Below are 19957 nucleotides of genomic sequence, written 5' to 3' on the forward strand. Positions count from 1 at the left end.
AGAAACTATGGAGAGAATCCAAGAAACTTGTAAAAGAACCTCCAAGAACCGGCTTCCGTTGCTCAAATATCATGTAAAATTGTAAAATTGGGAATAATGGGGGATGAAAAGGGCGAAAAATAGAGAGGAGAAGAGTTGAAGAAGCAGGTTCAAGTGCTACATGGGTTAAATTTAAAATGTCATTACGAAAAGTCATTTGGTGTGAAACATGCTAAATGGTTATTTCAATCATCCGATAATGATCGGACGGTTAAGATAGTCATTGATTGGACAACTGAGATAGCCATTGATAACGATTAGATGACTATGATAGCGGTTCATATGTTTAGCACCGCAAAGCTAGTATTTTAATAATATATATTAGATTAGATTAAGATTAAGATGGATTGGATCCGGGTCCACTGCGGCGGGCATCCGATTCTCAAACCGAAGCCTGAGAGGCAAAGCTGCTGTAGGGGCAGAAGACTGAAGACTAGGGAGAGAACGTAAGACTCAGGCGAAGCCATGGAGAGAGGTGGGAGATTCTTGTCCCTTGCTTCTGCCTTCTTTCTCGTAGCATCTTCTCTGCCTTCGACCCGCCCAACAGGACCCCTCCTTGGTGTCTCGCCACAAGGTTTCTCTCTTTTTGATCTTTTTCGCTAACTTAGCAATCAAATTAAGCATCATGCTTAATGTACCCGACGGCCTGCTGAACATTCTGGATTTAATTTTTCGGTAACGGAGTTGCAGACGAGAAGTACTATCGATCATCCGTGATCGCGTGCAAGGACGGGTCCAAAACTTTCTCCCTAGACCGTCTCAATGATGGATTCTGCGACTGCGTTGATGGAACTGATGAACCTGGTAACCTTAACACTTATCTCATTTACGGACGTCCATACGATCTCTCTTGAAATTTTTTGCCTCCTCTAATTGTTTTAGCAATTATTAGGCGGCTCGGCTTTGGGACAGGACAGACTAAGCTGATCTTTGTAATCAATGTACTATCGGTGTCCCCTCCGAATGGTTTTCCGAATTGAGCTGCATATTCTTCATTTTATTGAAAAATGTCTTTTTGGACCTACATTCATCAAGCTGTGAGTTCATGTGCAAATAACTTTATTTGAATTTTTTCATTTTAGTTCGAAAATATTGACTGTTGTAAATATTGATCTAAAGTTAATGCCGAGTCGCAACGAAGGTGTTGAAGGCGGTTAAGATATTGACCTATTCGTTCCTCTCTTTCCTTTTAACTATCCTTGTGTATTCTTAGAGGACGGCTGGAGCTAGACCTTAAATAGCGTTCTTAATACCTTCTAGGTTGATTCATTCCTTCTAACATGTTGCTTGTGGCTCCTGTGTTTTAGGTGGTTTGAAAGGAGAGAAAGGCGTAGGCTGGGAACAGTATATGGTCTTATATTAAGATATTTGTGGTTTTGGGTTGTTTTAGGTTTCAAGGTTACATATAACTTCTCAAAAAAAGAATATATGTTCACCACACGTGGAAGATCCTTCTTCAATGTTGTTCCCTTTGGTGTGGATTATTGAATTCTACTGCCTTAACATTGGAGCAAGAGCGATTTTGTTCTATTGGTTGAAGGACTGACAAGACACATAAGCAAATGGTAAAGCATAATGGAGGAGGATTCATGTAGCAAATGCTAGGGTTTCCCTCTCATGGTTGCGACCAGGCTCTAATGAATTCAACATTAGTGGGTGTTTCTTGCTTCACTTTCGGTGGATTGTTATCCCTTTCTGCCTTTTGATGGTAGAAATAGACTGCATCTAGTTTGCAATTCATCTAAGTGGTCATGTTCAAGTCATTGAAGAAACTGACCAATGATTGGATGGGGATGGTGGAGAGATCTTGTTGGCAAAACCCACCCTGTCCTACCACATCATCCCCAAACTCTGGCTTTGCCTCATCCTCCCAAAATCCGCTTCTTTCCCAAAAAGTTCAATTCTTTTTTTCTTTTTGTTTTGTCATTTGTTTAATAACTGAGGGCTTTTCCTTTTGAGATTTGTTTTACAATTAAAGACATAAAGTAAATCGCTAACAAAGGTCAAAATTTTCTTTCCTAACTAATCATTTTGTTTTAACATTGCTTTTTTTATATATTTTTCTTACTTTAAAAGCTATGGCATTGCTAGAAAAAGTGAGGGGTATACATGTAATAAAAAATTGTGGGTTGAGTTGGTTTTTTGAAGGATGACATCTTCTTACTAAGTCACCAGTGTGGTCTTTCCTTGCTACTGGTGGCCGTCATCTACCTCAACAACACTCTGCAAGGGACTGCTAGCAAATGAACAACACCACTAGGGGTGCACACAAGTTGGATTCAGGAAATTTTTTTGAAAATGCAAACAAACCTTGTGACACTAACTCAAAACCTATCCTTGTGAAAAACCCGTGAAGGGGTTTAGAAGTCCAACCCTGTGCCTGCCTCTTGAAGCCCCTCCCCAATCCCTGCCTTTTTCCTTACCTATCCCCACATCCTTGGTCCATCCGGTCCATGGCCATTTCGACCTTCTTTCTAAAAAGCCTGTTAAAATACCAGTCCGAGGGTATTTTAGTCATTTCACATATACTGATTGATCTTAGCATGGTTCTATTAGATAGTTATTTTCATTAAGCTCTTACATTTCAAGTTTCATTCAATTCTTTGTATTGCATGAATTATAGGAGTTTTTGTAACTAAGGGCATTTATGTGCTTTTTTGTAATTTTGATTTAAGTTATGAATAAAAGGGGAGAGCTTGTGCCTGGCATGAACTCCAAGTGAATAATGTAGTACATCTCCAATGTTGAAGAAATTGCTGAAAAATATGAGACAAACTAAGTCATCCTTAATCATTGAAGGTTTATAAAAGGAGGAGGCAAAAAAGAAAAGAGGGAAGATTGAAAAGACAAGGAATTTTTTTTTGGAAAGTCACTTTTTAGGAAAGTATTATGTTTAGTACTTTCTAGCAAAAGAAAGTCAACAACTTTTTACTTGGATTACTTTCCTTGTTTGTTAATAAAACAGGAGAGTTTTGTTTAGGAAAGTGTTTAGTTAGTAGTTTTCTTTATTATTAGTAGTCAATTTAGGAAAGTCTTGAAGTAAGTTCATTGTTGGTGGTTTCTAAGTTAGTGGCTGGAATTCTTTTTTACCAAGTGGTTTTCTAATTTAGTAAGTCACAATTCAATTGTAAATGGGAGGTTTAGTCCTAAGTTGGGCATGTAACTTGTTTTGGCATGTCACTAGTTGTTTTAGAGTCTATGTATAGGGAGATATGCTGTATCTTTTAATAAGTTTTCAAAATCAATATAAATTTTCTTTTTGGGTGCTTGAGCACCATTCTTCTCTTTCTTTTGATGAGAACAATTTCTTGATGGATTTTTCTCTTGTGCTGGAATTACAAAACCTCACCTGAAAATTCGAATTCTTTTCTTGGAACTTGAAAACTAGGAATTTTCTAGAGTTGATGATGTTGTAGTCAGATATCTCATATTCTAAAATGTAAGTTTTATCTATCAACTACTTTTCATCAGTTTTGCGGTGTTAATAGTACCCCGTAAACTTGACTTTGTCCACTTAGTAATGAACCAATGAAGTTCTACATCTTAGTCTTCGTTCCTACATAATATTCTGGTTTTTAATCTATTTTTCAGAAAAGATTATTGTGATTTGCATTTTTGGGGAGATGTAAAATGAAGGTTTTATCAAATGTCTGTGACCCGAATGAGGGTGTTAGAGTTGGATTAGAAGATGTGTGTGACCACACTAAGCATGTTAGAGTTGGATTTTATATATTTATTTGCTGATGATAAAAAAGTGAGTTCTTGAATGCTCATCTCTTCCTTTTCATGCTCAAATTGCCCTTAGATGAGTACTGGCATTATATTGTTTTGTCACCTCTGGTTAATGACCCAAGTGGCTTGTTCTTCCCAAATAGTTGGTATTATTTTTCTTTCTTTTTCTGTAAATTGAAACTGTTTCATCAGCTAGTTTGTTATTCAAGAACTACCTGATTTTTAATCTTCTCTATTCCAGGAACGTCAGCCTGTCCAGAAAGCAAATTCTATTGTAGAAATGCTGGAAGCATGCCTCAGTTGCTGTTTTCTTCACGTGTTAATGATCATATTTGTGGTACATAGTTTTACCAAATAACATCCTTATTTAGCTATTTTGTTGATCTTTTAGTTTATTGCTTTGTGATGGACATCCATTCTAGAATGAATATTTCCAAGGACAAAAAAAAAAAATAAATAAATAAATAAATTAATGAAGGCACCAGGAAAATGCAAAAATAGCAGGATTGCCAAGAAAACAAAAAGGCTGTGAAAAGTAAAAAAATATGACCCAGTTGCTCCCATATCACCCAAACTAAAAGGCAGAGAACCAATGCCAGAATAGTATCTAAGTTAGCAGAAATCTTTGGTCGTTAGCTTCTTGTGTTGCATTGCCTTTTCTTTTTTACATAGAGGCTAGTCTTGTTAATTTGCTTTCATTTTCCATTATTTTCCAGATTGTTGTGATGGCAGTGACGAGTATGATGGTAGCACCTACTGCCCAAATACATGTATCAATAAGAATGTTCTTGAGAAGGGATACAATTCAGTGAAATCCTATGGGGATAACACTAACTTATTTGAAGCAAAGAGGAATAATTGGAACGACCTGATTCTGAAGCTAAAAGGTTGGATTAGTGTTTTTTTACAGTTCTAGTTTCAGCGGATGAACAATTTAATTCAAATGCATAGCATGGTGTATGGTATACAGAGTTGAAGATAATTGTTACCATGGAGGTGTTTCTCCTAGTCTGCGTAATCGTATTTGGCCTCTCTCGCCGGCAAAACAGATTCAAAAGAAGAAGGCCCCATTGAAGAGATAAAGTACGTTTAACGCTCTTGCTCTGGTAAGCTTCATGTTGTCAGTGTTGTGTGCTCTTCTTACGTGCTGAGGATAATAAAATCCAGGTTGATTTGGTCGAGTTTGGTCTACTGATTTAGATATCATACCTTTCTAAAGTCCAGAAGTTCTAACATGAATTTCTGAAGCATTCTCTAGCAAAAAGGCCAAGGGTGTGTTGGATTGTTTATTGCATAATTTCTGTATGCTTATACTCAAATTGTTTATTTGCAAAACTTGGTTGAAGGCTATAAACATAAACTTTTGTTCAGAAGCTCTGAATCCAATGGGTATTGAATTTTTTAAGTCCCATTTTTGTTGCCTATTTGGCTTATGACCTCCTGTCATATACTTTCTTATGTAACAAGTACTAATATGTTGTTGTGTTGTACAGGAACCAACCTCTTGCGTTTTGGGCATTTGTAAATTCGTGTCGTCATATGTTCCCCATAATGTTTCATGCTTGTAGTACATACTATCTATGGCTCATCTTTTACAGCCACTCCATGAAGTAGAGTGATGGAGAGAATGACAATAAATCGTAACCATCATCACCACCTTCTTCGTCTTGTCTTTATCAGATGATGACCCTAACTTCACATGGAGCCATCTCAGGTACTTCTCTATTCCTGATAATATTGGCCTCTGCAACTTGACTGTAAATTGTGTAAGGGGACCTTCGTCTGGATCGTAAATGTAATTGAAGTCCATTAGATTCCAAAATTTTCATTAGATCTAACTACTGGTAATTGTTATAGATAAAGGATGTGATAGTGTTGCACTTTATGATGGTATTCACAATTTGATTGATAGTTGATTCACTCCCAAAGGTGTTTTGCACCTTATAGTTAATTCACTAAGTTCTGGTTGGCAAATTATATCTATAACAAATAACCGTAAGGGTACCCATAAGGATTTGTGGTAGATCACAACATCCAAATTATAGTACACCCTCTTGTAGGGTAATAGGAACCAACTAAGCTCTCTAGTTTAGATCTACAAAAAGATTTTTTAAGTAGCTAACTAAGCTATACAAGTCCCTTACAAGGATTTTCGATAACTTCCAAGATTACATTAGCTTAGGTCCACAAAAGGATTTCTAATAACTAGCTAAGCAATTAAGATCTACAGATTGTAGATCAAAACTCAAAATTATCTTGGCATCTCTTTTGGAATATGTTGTCATTAAACTGTAGGACCCATCACTCTAGGAGTTCCAGAGAAACTGTAGGTCATTAAACCATACCCTAAAGAGTGGTCTATGAATGATTATAAAATTACAAGAGCCTTGTGGATTGACCACAAAAAAAAAAAAAAAAAATCCAAACTGAGCAATTACAGGAATTACAGAATTAAGAACGATTCTCTCTTTCAGATGCTAGTGGCAATCAATCACATCAGCTGGGTGGGTATTCTTATATTCAAAGATCACATCTGCGAGAGCTTGAATTAGAGATTTTGGTTCAAAAAGGATCCCTAAGTTGGGATCATGCATTGAATCCGCACAGACCTGTAGGAGGAAAATTATGTTGGATATGAACAAAGAAAACAAATAGTATAAGAGAGAATCAAATGGGGTACCACATGAAATATTCCTCGAGTAGCCAGAGACTCTAGATCAACTCGAACTCGCCCGTCCTTAGGCACCACCAAGGCATTGATGTAGTCACCAGGCTGTGCAAACACGTTTTCAGAGTTTAAAGTCAGTGCAGTGTCACAATGCAGACTTGCACCAATTCATGGCCTATGCTCGGGGTGGCTGCCAATATGTTTTAGTCGTAGAGGAATAACAAAATGAGGTGTGCATGCCTTTTGGGATCAAAACAGTGGAACTGCTGGCAATGAACTCACACTGTTACTGAGAGAATTATGAGGGTCTCCATATGTGCGATTTAGAGCATCTGTGATGGCAGTAACAAAATCTGAAGCAGAAAAGCCAACAGTTTCCCTGTCATGTGAACCATTCAACAGCAGTACCTGCATTTTCGAGTTGAGTTAACAACAAAATACTTTATAAAAAAAATTAGTGGAGTATTGTATTAATAAGAAAAAGGGGGGAGAAAGACTTTAAACCCCCAGAGGAACAGAGTCCCCAATTACAAGATCAGATCCATGAGCACCACACTTTGTCAAATCATTAGCAAAATGATTAGCCAAACAAAAAACATGAACCCATTGTACATCCATCCCCAAACAAAGATGAAGAACTTCATCCAGAATGTAGTGAAGGCACCAGGAGGAAGATAGAGTACCAAGGGAACCATAGAAGAGTCGCCTTCAACAACAAGTAGAATATGAAAATGTTGAACATAAATACAAATACGAATAAGGAGAGCACAAATTCCAGCCCCTAACGCATCAACACGATCGAGAGGACCGGAAAAAGTGTCTCGAAAAACCTCTTGTACCAGCTAATCCAGGATTACCTAAAGAACTATCAAAATTCAGCTAGAAATAACCATCTGGTGGACTCCAGGGAACCAACTTAGGGAGTAGTCAAGGGCTGAAAGTGAACAAAATCACACCAGTTCCATCGCCCACAAGCACTAGGGTAGGACGGAATAATTATAAATATGAGCCAATGACAAAATAGAATGTATCACCTACTCAATAACCACCACCATCTGTGCATGCAACACCACCTCTGAAAGTTCGATTATTACTTTCCTTCCATAAATGACACAAAATGGCAAAAATAGAAAGCTTCCAAAAAAAACCTTCCCTTACTTTGAAAATGGGCTACCAAGATGCCGGGTGAAGAAGGCCCCAAGTGAGGATGGAAAACAAGAGAGGAGTTCAAACTTCTGAATATATAGCTCCAAACACAACTGTGAAAGGAACAATGGAGTAAAACATCAGAGGAAGACTCAGCAACTTCCCTACATAACTTTCACAAAGGATCAGGCACCATTTGTCCTCATCTAAGCAATTCATCACAAGTTAATATCTTGTTGTGGCAGGCTGTCCAAATAAAAAAACCACACCTTAGGAATGCATTTGAAATTCCAAGCAATATAGAAACGAGAACAGAGGTTTTTCACAGAAGGAAGAGACAAAAGTTTGCAGGAGGCAGCAGAAAATATTTCTGAAAAGTTCAAAGTCCAAATTGGAATATCAACCCCAGAGCCTTTAAGAAAACTAGAGTCCAAGTCCCTAAGTAGGAGAGCTACATCAGAAACTTCTGTATCCTTTTAGTTCCGACAAAAAATAGTGGTGTGACTTGCTGTTGAATACCTTTGTCTTGCACCACATGAAACAGTCTCAGAAATCTGACTTGGAGAGAGAAGTTCCCCAACCATCTACCCAACTACAACTCACAGGGACACCACTCTGATAACTTAACCCAACTTCAACACAGGAAGCAAATATTCACCAATTAAATAGGTTGGAGTAGCTGCACGCTTTCTTAGGAACAAGGGCAACAAAAAAAGCACCCATGCTAGAGGTTTAATTCCATTGGCATGAAAATCTTCAAACAAAGATAACATTTTATCCTTAAAGAAAGACCAGAATGCTTATAAAATTCGGGAATGAAACCATCTGACCCTAACGCCCTATCATTGGGCATTAACTTCAAACCTGCTTGAATTTCATCTAGAGTAAATGGTCTGACTATCTCATCTATCACAAAAGGGGAAATAGACAGAAAGACCAAAATTTGCGGACAAGGCCTATCAGGGCAGCCATCATGATAAAGATTCAGAAAATAATGAATAAAGGATGAAGATATTTCTGCCTGATCAATAGTTTGGTCACCAGTAGCAGAAATTAAGTGATCATGTAACTCCTTCAATGAGCCAAAGCTACCAAATGAAGAAACCTGTATTAGCTTCACTCTCCTTAAATCATTTAAATCGAGCTCTCTGCTTCCAAAATAATCTTTCTTGAGTAACAAGAGATTCAAAATCTTTTTTTGAAAAATCTCTCCAGAGCTTTTCAACATTGGAGAGACTTCTACTGGACTCCAGCTGATAAATTACTTAAATTTTCTGATCAAAATCTGCCCTGCAAAACTTAAACCACTCCCTTATTTTACCATTGCTCCAGAAGAGAAGAAAAAGATGCATCATGAAGCCACATAAGCTCAAATTGAAAAGGAGGGGAGCCCAAGACGGGACAGTAGTTTAAAAAAAAATATAGGATAGTGATCCGACACAGGTCTTGGGAGAATGCAAACAGCTCCAAAAGGGAAATGATTAAATCAGTCAGCAGATGCTAAAAACCGATCCTATTTAGATAATATAGGCATCCTCCTCTAATTGGACCAGGTAGACTGACCCCCAGACATAGGAAAATCTTTCAAGTATTTTCCATAATAATCTCATCGAACTGCACCGTAGAGTTATTCATACAACTGCCTCCATTTAATCCACAAAAAGAAAATTTTGAACTTACAAAAACAGATAAAAATGAAAATAAAAAAATCACTACTTTTTTTTTAAATAGAAAAATTCACTACTTTCTAATATCCCAAGAAGTTCAGATATCTCAAACAACCTTATTAGGAACATAGCATTTGGACAATTTTTACAACTACTGTCAACCAACCTTTCTAGGCACATAATTTGTTCAGCAATTATCACAAACCACTATATGCAAGATTCAATGAACTGCTAACCAGGAAAAATTTCTTGTACCATTCATAAAAAACAAGCACACCCTTGTTGTCTAAATTGGGCGGAAGAAAAGTTCACCCAGTTGAAGTCTTCATTTCATTGACACCCATATTTATAAGATCAATTGTAAAACAGCCGGTACAACATTTGACACTATCTCCTACACCTTGTTGTGGAGGAAGGCCCTCTTTCCTAGGTTTGATTTGTACTTCTGTCTTCTTTTAATAGTTTATACACACCTTTAAAAAAAAAAAACAACATTTGACACTATTGCCAAACAGTCGGTGCAATTTCATAGGTGTAGGGTTCTTTGTATTTCTCTTACTTGTTTTGGAATAATCTTCTAAATGGACAACCTACCATCACGTATTAATTGGAAAGAAAAACTTGAAACCAAGAGATACCACATGCTTGGTAATACCTTTGGACAAGACCTGGAGGCAATTACTTCTCCAACCCCAAGCAAAACCTAGAAAAAGGCCCAAGTCTGCATGTCAATAAGAGTAAAGACCAGAGTTAACTTCATGAAAGCAGAAGATGCATAGCCGCCTTATTTTGGAGTTTCATGCAAGTATAGCAAGCTGGCCAACATAACATAGTTGAGAAAAAGGCTAAGGTGATGCAGATTATGCAAGATTAGTAAGCATGGTCGAAGCAAGGACACTTAAGAACTTGTTTACTGATTCTTCACAGCCTAAGGCACATGCGCAGTCTGCATGCATCAAGTGCCAGCTACTTGGCATCAGTCAGACTTTGAGTACACTAGGGCAGGCCAGCTAAGTTTTGCCACATCAATAAATGTCGTACCAATAAAAAGAGCAAGTTCTAATCTCCAGAACACCATACAAAACAAATACATAAATGACCTGTGCTTCTCATAGCCTTTCATTTTTTCATCTGACCATCAAATTTCATAATATTCACCCAATTCCAGTCTTCATTTAATTTTATGTGGCACTCTGAAAATGGCATGTATTTATGTCTTCAGCTAAGGACAAATCTCAGTAGAAACAGTTGACAAAATGAGATCTTAAATTGACAAAAGGAAGACATCATGTGATCTCAGCAGCAAGCATGTAGAAGCAAGAGGCATCTTTGCCTAATGCATGCATAAAGGTTTCTCTGCTCCAAATTCTACAGAGCTCTTTAGCAGTGTGGAATTGGGCTAACTGGACTTGAATAAGTGAAACTCAAGCTTTGCGTAACAGATAGTCTAGAGCCGCAGGTCTTACAAGTGAAGGGCAAATTGATGTAAACAGGGATCCCATGGCATAAACAACACATTCCACTTTATTCAGCTGCTCCAGTACGGCAGGGTTAACCTTTGGGAAGACCTAGAGAATAGAAGGTCATGGATATTAGAAACATCTGAAGTAAGAAATTAGGTGGGCATATGAAATCAGTATAGAACATTATTTTAAAATAATTTGCCAACCAAAATCATACAAGACATGAAACTTCAACACATTCAGAGAGATATTTATGCATAGCATGATAACAAGGGTCGTACTATGGATAAAATATAACCTAAAACAAGTTTTCCTAAAAGTAAGTTTTGTTTGCCAGAATCTAACTATACAGAAATAAGGTTAATCATACATATATATTGTATATACATATATATATCCAAGATATCTCAAAATTTATATACATCCCCCTGAAATATTGTCCAAAAATATACTTTGCCATTAATTTCTGTCCATCACTGTGGGTTAACATGGAACAACATAAAGCATACCAAATTAAAATGTCTGAACCATTTTTAAAGTGACGTAATATCCTTTTCCAGAACTTGGTCACACACACACAACAAACGAAAAAAGTCCTACCCCTTTGAGACAATTGCATATGGCCATTGAGCTAAAGGGCGAATCAACAACCTGTTATCTCAAGACATGTTATTAGGTAGGTCTCTCATCTTTTTCCAAGTGAACTCAAAGGTACTGTTCACAATAAAGAAAGAGATTTCTTTCTTACAAGGGTACTGTTGACTTAAAAAGAGTCTTTTTTAGAAATTAAAAAGCATTTTTTTCCAAAAACAATGAGAAAGATTTCACAAAAGACAAATATAGTAAAATAAGCACCGAGAGTTGCAAGGATTACAAAGAAAGTCAAGAAAACATGGAAAGTCAGAAATAGTAAAAGCACTAATCCAAATGGAAAGAAGTTGAAGTACAAGCGAACTGATTGAACTGGAAGTAATTTGATGGCAGGACAGTGCAGTTTCCCTGATACTAAATGGGTATAAAAGTTACTTATGAAATCCTTGAAATATGCATGTAAGTATCCCTTATGTATACAGGCAGGTCATTCACACCAGTGGGCAGTGAGCAAAAAATAAAAAATAAAAAATAAAAAAGTATGACGTTTACCTTAGTTTCGAGTACATGGGGATTCAAGCACACGGAAAGAGTTTGTAGATCCTTTAATATTTGTGAATCAGTACCAGCAGGTAAGTGCTAAATAAAAAATGTAAGAAACTCCAATGAGTTTCTTTTTTGGATGTTTTCTTCGAAGAAAGGCAAATTTTATTCGAAAGCCAAAAAGGCAAGAGAAACATGTAACTTTGTATTGGATATAAAAGTAGATCAACTTTTGTACTGAATGTGCTAAAAAGGAGCCTTTTTGTTCCTTTTATTTTTTAACACACTTGAAGAAAGTTATGAGCAAAGAACAAGTACTCAAACTTTGACTTCACTAAATAAGTCAACCATAATAGCAATAAGGATATGTTCAAAACCTTTGAAGGTAAATGTGCTGATGGTCTCTTCACTCTAAAAAGGTTCAGAAATCTTTTGTAACTAATAAACCACTTTAGAACCACAATCATAACAATTACAATGGAAAAGACACATGTAAAAAAACTATATTTGCATGCTTCTTAACCAAGGAATAACCATTAACTTGACGATCACCTCATGCAACAAATTTCTACCCTCACTTGACATGTAGAAGACCCGCTTAATTCTTGATGGAAGAGTTGGAACAGAAGAGAATTCCTGTCCACAACAACAAACTGAATTTAATATCTAAACTCGGTTCATCCCAACTAATCTTTAGGGTACTTAAAACTGATTTTAAAATGGTTATTTCATGTATTCAAATCATGCATAGGAGCAGTCAGCATGTTAATCTGCCTACCTTTTTTATGAGCGCCATAGAACCATTACATGGATGAGATATTTCATTTTGACCACGTATAATAGTTCCATCCTGGAAGGGAAATTTTCAAAAATAAGATTGGGCAAGTATCCAAGTGGGACAGATGATAAGGCAATGAGCGAAAAGATGACAGATAGGCAAAATTAATTGACCCATCTACTTTCTTTGGCCACTTTACATTTTGCTTTGTCTCTCCAGATTTTCAAAAACAATGAAGAAAGAAACCAAGCAAACTTACGTTGGCCCAAAATAAGTAGATATTGACCTCATCTTTATGAAATTCATTTGCTGAGAAAAACTAAAATCAAATAAATATTAAATGAAAGATATACCCATAATTCACAGCCTAACGTAAGCCGGTCATTAGAGGAAATCACAGGGAGGACAAGACTCTCTGTTGGGATATCTGAGACACGAGAAAATAAGAATATTGCAGCATCCAAAGATTGAAAGAATATGCGAGCCCCAGCAAAGAAGAAATTTCCAATGCTGCAAGCATGAGGAAATCAGTTAGAAGATAAGAAGATCACTTTCTACTAACCAGTGAAAAAACAACAAGAGGATAATTCCTAAATCATTTTTCTAAAAAAAAATCAATCAGACACTAAACAAAAGCCAAGTAAGACAAAAATTTCTTAGAAGTCAAACGAATTTAGCCAATCTCCAGGTACAAAATTGAGAGAGAGCAAATTCAAGAATTTGAAGGTCATGTTAATTGACGATTGGAAACTGAAAGAAGAAAAGGGATTAAAGTTGCTGCAAGGCATATAAGGGCAAAAAAAACTTTTCACTTACAGTGTAAATAAATATTTATTAATAATATATAAAAATATACTAGAAATAAAAAACTACTACTCATCGAGACAAGTGAGAGAGGGAAAATTACTATTCTATCCTTACTACTAAAATAAACAAACTACCCCTTGAATTCATTTCAACTCTCCCTTAAGTTGCAGCATTTATATCAAACAGCCCCAGTTTGTCAAGAAATATCTCAAACTCCTTGCTAAGAGCTTTATAAAGGAAATAGCTGAGTTGATCATCAGAGTGTACATGTGGGGATAGTCAAATTCAGTATTGCTCTATTTTCTTGTGAACACTAGATCGCTTCCAATAAATATTGCTGCTTGATTATCACAACCATACAACAAAACCAAACTCAATCACAAGACAAATCCATATTAGCCTTAGCTCTGCATTTAGCTTCACCAATTGATGTAGCCACCACCATTTGTTTGTTACCCTTTCAAGGGACCAAGTTGTCTCCAACAAAGGTACAAAAATCACTAGTCAATCTTCTGTCAGCCTTGGACCCTGTATAATCAACATCCAAAAACCTAATATCTAGGTATCCGTAGGGTTTATAAAATAACCCTTTACCCAATGCTTCTTTCAGATATCTCAATGTCCTGCTTACAAAATTGGGACTTTCCATAAATTGACTCACAACACTTATTGCATATGAAATGTCTGGTTTTGCCACTGTGGCATTAATTAGTTTACTAAACAGCCTCCAATATTGAGTTTGTCTTTCAAAACGGAACTATGTTTGTCATGCAAATCAGTAGTTGCCTCCATAGGTGTTTCTGAAAGTTTAGCTCCAAGTAGCCTTGTTTCAAACAGTTAGTAAGATACTTTTTTTTGAGATAGCACAATTCTAGAACTCATTAGCCATTGATTTCTTGGAGTTTTATTCTCCTACCTGGAAGTAGGGGAAGAGAGTTGAACAAGCCAGGTCATATCAAGGCTGGAATTTATATATGAAAAGGAACATCCGTGATTTCAAAGCTTTAGCAGCCAGTACATTAATGAGCTTGCAGAACAGTCTCCACCTTACCTAATAAACTCTACCGTCGCCTTTGCATAATAAACTGCTTGGAGTATAACTCATAAATCCGCACATAGATTCAACAATTCATCAACTAGAGCCGTACAGGATTCATAAACCAGTACCATATCAGCTATGAATCATATCAGAAACTTAAGAAATTTCATCAAGGACCATAAATCCGGCCTAAAGAAAACTATAGGGTATATGTCACACAGTCAGTGCAGATTCAATTCTGCTAGGATGGCGAAGCACAAGTTAAAATTAACCCAACAAGGGGGCACAAAAACATCATATGACGTTCAAAACCTCACATTAGAAAGAATAAAAGAACTTTTAAAGCCCACACAGACCTAAATTAGGATTTTGACTCTTTAAAAAGTTGAAAGGCAAAATTCCAATGGAACTCACTAGAATCGAGTTATAGCTCTGATAGTATGTAGAATTTAAAGGCTAGGTTGATCGAAGATGGGAGATTGAAAGTGGAAGAGAAAAGAGAGAGGAGAGAGTTGCTGCAGAACCTGAGAGAGAAAAGATAAAGTGTTGGTCGACCCCCTTTCTCTCAAAGGATAGAATTTCCCCTCTCACAACTCAAATAAGTACTTATTCTGAATACATAAATATATCTTAGAAATTACCAACAACTGCTAGTTATGGAGACATGTAAGAGAGAAGAAATTACTATTCTACCCTTTTTTTTTAAAAAAATGTATTAATAAAACGAGAGAAAATACAAAATTTGGGGGAGCATGTCCCTTACAACCAGCGATTATAGTGTAGCTCCCTGCCTGGCAAGCACATCTGCCGCCGAATTCGCGGATCTCGGAATGTGAGTCCAAATACAAGAAACAATTGAGGTAATTTCTAAAATTTCCCTAAAGGTATCCCAATGCCTCCACGGGGGAGAGGATGCATTCTCACACCAGCCTATAACCACTTTTGAGTCACCTTCGATATGAAGAGGCCCACTGCATTTTTCTCTGAAGACACGGAGACCGGAGAGGAGACCATGTAACTCTGCAGACGTAGAGTCAGATATACCAAGAGGGCCAACATAAGTGAAAAGCTGATTACCGGAATGATCTGAAATAACTCCTCCGAAACCAGAAATCTCAGGGTTACCAAGAGACGAGCCATCAAAGTTTAACTTGAGATAACAAGGATCAGAAGGAGTCCATTCTTGCATGACTGGAAGTTTTTTCCTATTGTGCATCATAGCCAAATTTCTCCAATTTTCACGAATAGAGGAGCCCAGATAGGAAGAGAAGGCTTTCTTGGTCAAAAGCCAAGTTGATATATGACCTACCATTCGGTTCGCAACCTGTTGTGCTCATTCCAAAGCCCCCACAGTATGAAATTGGCACAGGCAGAGAGCATCAGTTTTCCAAGGCTAGGCAGAGGGTTACCAGTGAGAGATTTACTGAACGAGAGCAGATCAGCCGCCATGCAGAATTTTAACCCAAACTTTCCAAGAATGTTGGTCCACACCTTCCAAGAGAACATGCATTGAAGTAGAATGTGGCTTGTAGTTTCAGTGTCAAAGTTGTAGAATGGGCACAAGGGATCAATGGAGGGGTGTCCTCTTCTTCTCAACACAGCTGCCAAGAGAATCTTGCCTTGACAGGCACTCCATATGAAGAATTTTATCTTTGGAGGGGCACATAAACGTACAAAGTTGATCTCATTCTCCCTCCAAGACAAATTACCGCCATTTAAGAAGCCATATGCGGATGAGACTGTGAAAGAACCTTTTTATCCGGCCACCAAATTACTATTCTACCCTTACTACTAAAAGGACTAAACTACCCCCGAATATAAACGTACATAATTTAACACAAATTCAGCTAGTTAAACGAAGTTCTTAAACATTGTGCAGAACCTTATTGGACTATATAAGATTTTATCAACAAATTAAATTAATACCACATAGACACACAACAAGAAAAAGTCGTACAAATAAACAAAGACATAAATATGAACCTTACCAAAATGCAATTAATATTTTTACTAACTAATACATTTTTATTAGCAATCTGAAAGTACCTTCCATTGCTAAAACAGAAACAGGCGGTTGCACGGCGGAGGATCTGTGCAACATAGAAATTTATGAGATAAAAAACTAAAATTAAATTTCAAGCAACTAAATGTGAAAAGACTTTAATTGGCAAACAGCAATCAAATCCTTAGACTACGATAACCATGTTCATTATGCATGTACCAGACAATCTGCCTGCAGATTACAACTTATTGCAATCATGATCATCATAATGATCTATTCTTCTTTTCTCCTTTTTTTTTTTTTGAGAAAGATTCTTCCTTTGTCCTTTCCATTTATTGTTTTAATTTAACAGCTCACCTCCAAAGATACCACATGCCTAGCAACTGACAAAATTCAGTGAAGGAAATAGCTAACACCAAAAACACATTTCTTTTGTCTTTGCAAAGTAGTGATGCAACTTCTCTGATTAATTTAAATGCCTATCAACAAGTAAACAAATGCTGAACTTATTGCATACCTGTTGTACGTTTATGAGAAGGTAGCAGTTACTAGATGAAATTTTCAAGCATCAGTTGGGAAAAAAAAAGGAAAAAAATCACATGTGCATGATGATCTAGCATGTTGGTTTCGTACAGGAGATGACTCATTTCACAATTTGTGAACATGAAACAGAAGGCTAGTATAATTAATCAATCACAAGGCCTAAGAGAACAGTCTCAGTTCATGACGAATCAGCAGGCAACAGGCACCCTTGACATTCCCTCACACACAAGCAGATTTGCTTCAGGTTTTAGAAATACAGACACAGAGAATACCTCATTCTGAAAATAAGCCAGAAAAGTACGAATAGTCTCCCGGTAAGGCTGTGACACTCCTTTCCATAGTGAATGCTCCCCTTCAACTATACTATACCTGTCAAATTTTGGACTCAGGACTACTCCATCAATCCTACTTTATAAGTTAGCATGTCAAGTAATATTATACCAGGTGTGAACCAGTATCTCAGATCACAACAAGTAGAGCACCAGATAACGAATCAAGCTCACAATCCGTTTTGGCTCAGTGCAAGTTTGATCCCAGGAGTTTTGTTTCTTTACTTCAAACCAAAATTAATGATGCAGTGGAAATGCAAGGGATTTGAACCCTGTAACCTTGAACTCAAGCTTGTAAATTAAGGGTGGCTAAGCCTGACCTATATTTTACTTAACATGATTAGCTTGCAAGGAAGGTTAAGTCAGTTCAGCTCATTCTCTTGACAGTAAATTTATCCGCCCTCAGTTGAGACACTATTCAGGTCCTATTCTCAAGCTTAAATACCTCAAACATGCCTAGTGTGACTTTAGCTCAAACAAGCTCAACTCAGCTCAACCAACCTGAAGTCCTACCATCATGTACAGCTGCAAATGTGAAACAGTACATTCACATGATTAACATAAACATGTCATGGAGACTGAAACAAGTATAACATATTGGGCTTCAAAGTTGAGGAGAAGACTAGGACATTAAAAAAAAAGTGAGCATCAAACTACAAAGATAACAATTTCAATCAAAGGGATATCTCTGAGTAGATATATGACTTCTGGTTGGGATAAAAGAACGTTAGTTGTTTTATATTTTTCTGCCATGCATCCCCAATGATTGAAACTACAGAATAAGTGTAACAATGAAGAGAGACAAAGAGAAAAAGGTGTACATATCCGGAGAGATAGCCAGCCCAAGAATTATCTGACTAAAAAGTATAGGAGAGTAAACATTGTTGACCAAAAAATTGGCAACAGTGAACAGATTCTGGCTGAGTGGGTCTTCTAGCCTCAGCCAATAAATATGTAAAAAGAGGAGATGTCTTCAATGCTACAACGAAATTTTTTTCCTGGCAACAGGAGCATCTTTTAGGTTTTAGCCTTAAAATTAGGTATATGGCTTTACTGTTTCGGAAGGAATAGCTTCAGTTTCTAGAAAGAGTCCACAGATCGAACAACATTCTCTATCCAATGATTTGAAATTTTTAAAGAAAACAAAATGACATGATCCACAAGAGCACGAAGCGAAGGAGATCCCCCTTAGGATTTATCAAGACGGCCTAATCTGTAAAATTAGTTCGCATGGAATACCATTCTGATTTCGCATGCTGGGCATCAAGAGGCAAACGGTAGCCAAGCAATGTCCGAACGGCTAGAGCTTCTGAAGTGCTCTCGTCGGATAATCTCAAACACCTCGACCGTATATCTCCAACCGCAGGCCCACCTGCATCCTAGTAAACTAGCTTACGTTTTATCCCGCGAAGAGGCACACTTTCGTGATAGACACAGAAAATGTTTTGAATAATAGAACGAAAGAAACAAACAATACATATAAACCCTAACGTACGTCGCACAGAATATGAAGGAACTGGCAATTCCTTTATAATACTTACCAAGCACTCGAACAATCTCGGCCGTACTCCCTCCATCATCAGAAACAGGAAGCACATGCGCAACCTGAGTGGTGAGCTTCTTCAGCTCTTCCACAACACCATTAAATGCAGTCCCACCTGAAACAATTTAAACAAAAAAAAAAATTATGGATCCGAAAAATGGAGATGAATCGAAGACAAAGCAAAAAGTAGGAGATTCAGTGCGAAGATAGCGAGACCTGAGAAGACTAGCATGGAAGGCTGCGTGAGGTTGAAAGAGGAGCGAGCACGGAACGCACTCCTTCGGGGCGAGGCCATTGAAACAGCTCCGGGAGGATGATGGAAGGAAAGGCGAGAAGATGATGGAGTCAGCAACGATAGCGACGAGCGAGCCGCACAACCCAAACATCCTTCCGCCATACTCCCGCGAACTAGCGAGAATCTCGTGGGAAAACATGTAATATATTAGAGAATAAGAAAATAATTTATTAATATTATATATTTGTTATTTAATTATATTTTTTAACAATAATTAAATATTCTATGATAATAAAATTCATGCTATACAAAAGAGTTGGGTTGGCAATAAAACCGGGTCGGGTTGGGTTTGGGTTGGCAATAATTATCTCAAGGTGTTTTTATAATGCGGTTGGAACTTCAACCATTTGTTAAACTCATTTTACAAACCAACTAATCATGCTTTTGTTTTTAGTTTATTCTCTATTTTGCATGCCGCCATGTTCAAATACAAGTCCAAGTATTATGTGTGGAAACCAATACCATTTATTTCACATGCCTAAAATTTCATCCAAATCCGTTTGGATAGGCCCCCAACTTCAAGTTTCGAATTTTGAACTCTTTTGGATAGGGTAAAGCGCATGGGCCACTTGGGCAGCTAGGCCGTGCATTGCCCGCATGCCCATGTATCGTTATCCCATCACAATAATGCAAACGTCCTTGGCACATTACCTTCCTTGATGGATAAGAAGAAGCACTACCAAACAGATGTGCTCCCTCGATCATTTGGCAAATCACAAGTTAATTGGGCTCCTCCCAAACTTGCTCAAAAATGTATCAAATAACACAAGAG

At 37.3% G+C, this 19957-nt stretch overlaps 2 protein-coding genes across 4 annotated transcripts; one reads left to right on the forward strand and one right to left on the reverse strand.

Moving 5' to 3' along the window:
• Positions 1 to 440: 440 nt before the first annotated feature.
• LOC137961088 (glucosidase 2 subunit beta) lies at positions 441 to 5652 on the forward strand. 2 transcript variants are annotated; one of them, XM_068808346.1, is made up of 6 exons: positions 441 to 613; positions 730 to 843; positions 4013 to 4108; positions 4488 to 4658; positions 4742 to 4877; positions 5265 to 5652. In XM_068808346.1, the coding sequence occupies exons 1-5, from the start codon at positions 505 to 507 to the stop codon at positions 4843 to 4845; spliced, it is 594 nt and encodes a 197-aa protein (XP_068664447.1). In that variant the 5' UTR covers positions 441 to 504; the 3' UTR covers positions 4846 to 4877; positions 5265 to 5652. The 2 variants fall into 2 exon arrangements, with proteins under 2 accessions (XP_068664447.1, XP_068664448.1); XM_068808347.1 differs by having other exon boundaries at positions 4742 to 4854.
• A 320-nt stretch (positions 5653 to 5972) lies between these two features.
• LOC137961107 (uncharacterized protein YNL011C) lies at positions 5973 to 19226 on the reverse strand. Of its 2 annotated transcripts, none has more exons than XM_068808350.1 (13): positions 19107 to 19226; positions 18889 to 19005; positions 17849 to 17872; positions 17291 to 17376; positions 16520 to 16563; positions 12981 to 13137; positions 12628 to 12699; positions 12402 to 12485; positions 10719 to 10820; positions 9908 to 9955; positions 6722 to 6847; positions 6452 to 6544; positions 5973 to 6380 (listed from the first exon to the last, which is right to left on the reverse strand). In XM_068808350.1, the coding sequence occupies exons 1-13, from the start codon at positions 19183 to 19185 to the stop codon at positions 6249 to 6251; spliced, it is 1164 nt and encodes a 387-aa protein (XP_068664451.1). In that variant the 5' UTR covers positions 19186 to 19226; the 3' UTR covers positions 5973 to 6248. The 2 variants fall into 2 exon arrangements, with proteins under 2 accessions (XP_068664451.1, XP_068664449.1); XM_068808348.1 differs by lacking the exon at positions 17849 to 17872 and adding an exon at positions 18587 to 18719 and having other exon boundaries at positions 17291 to 17387.
• Positions 19227 to 19957: the final 731 nt, after the last annotated feature.

Source organism: Aristolochia californica, unplaced genomic scaffold (genome assembly GCF_029961685.1).
Source record: "Aristolochia californica isolate CCGP_79_NKW_82.1479 unplaced genomic scaffold, dmAriCali1.0.hap1 SCAF_1, whole genome shotgun sequence".
NCBI lineage: Eukaryota > Viridiplantae > Streptophyta > Magnoliopsida > Piperales > Aristolochiaceae > Aristolochia > Aristolochia californica.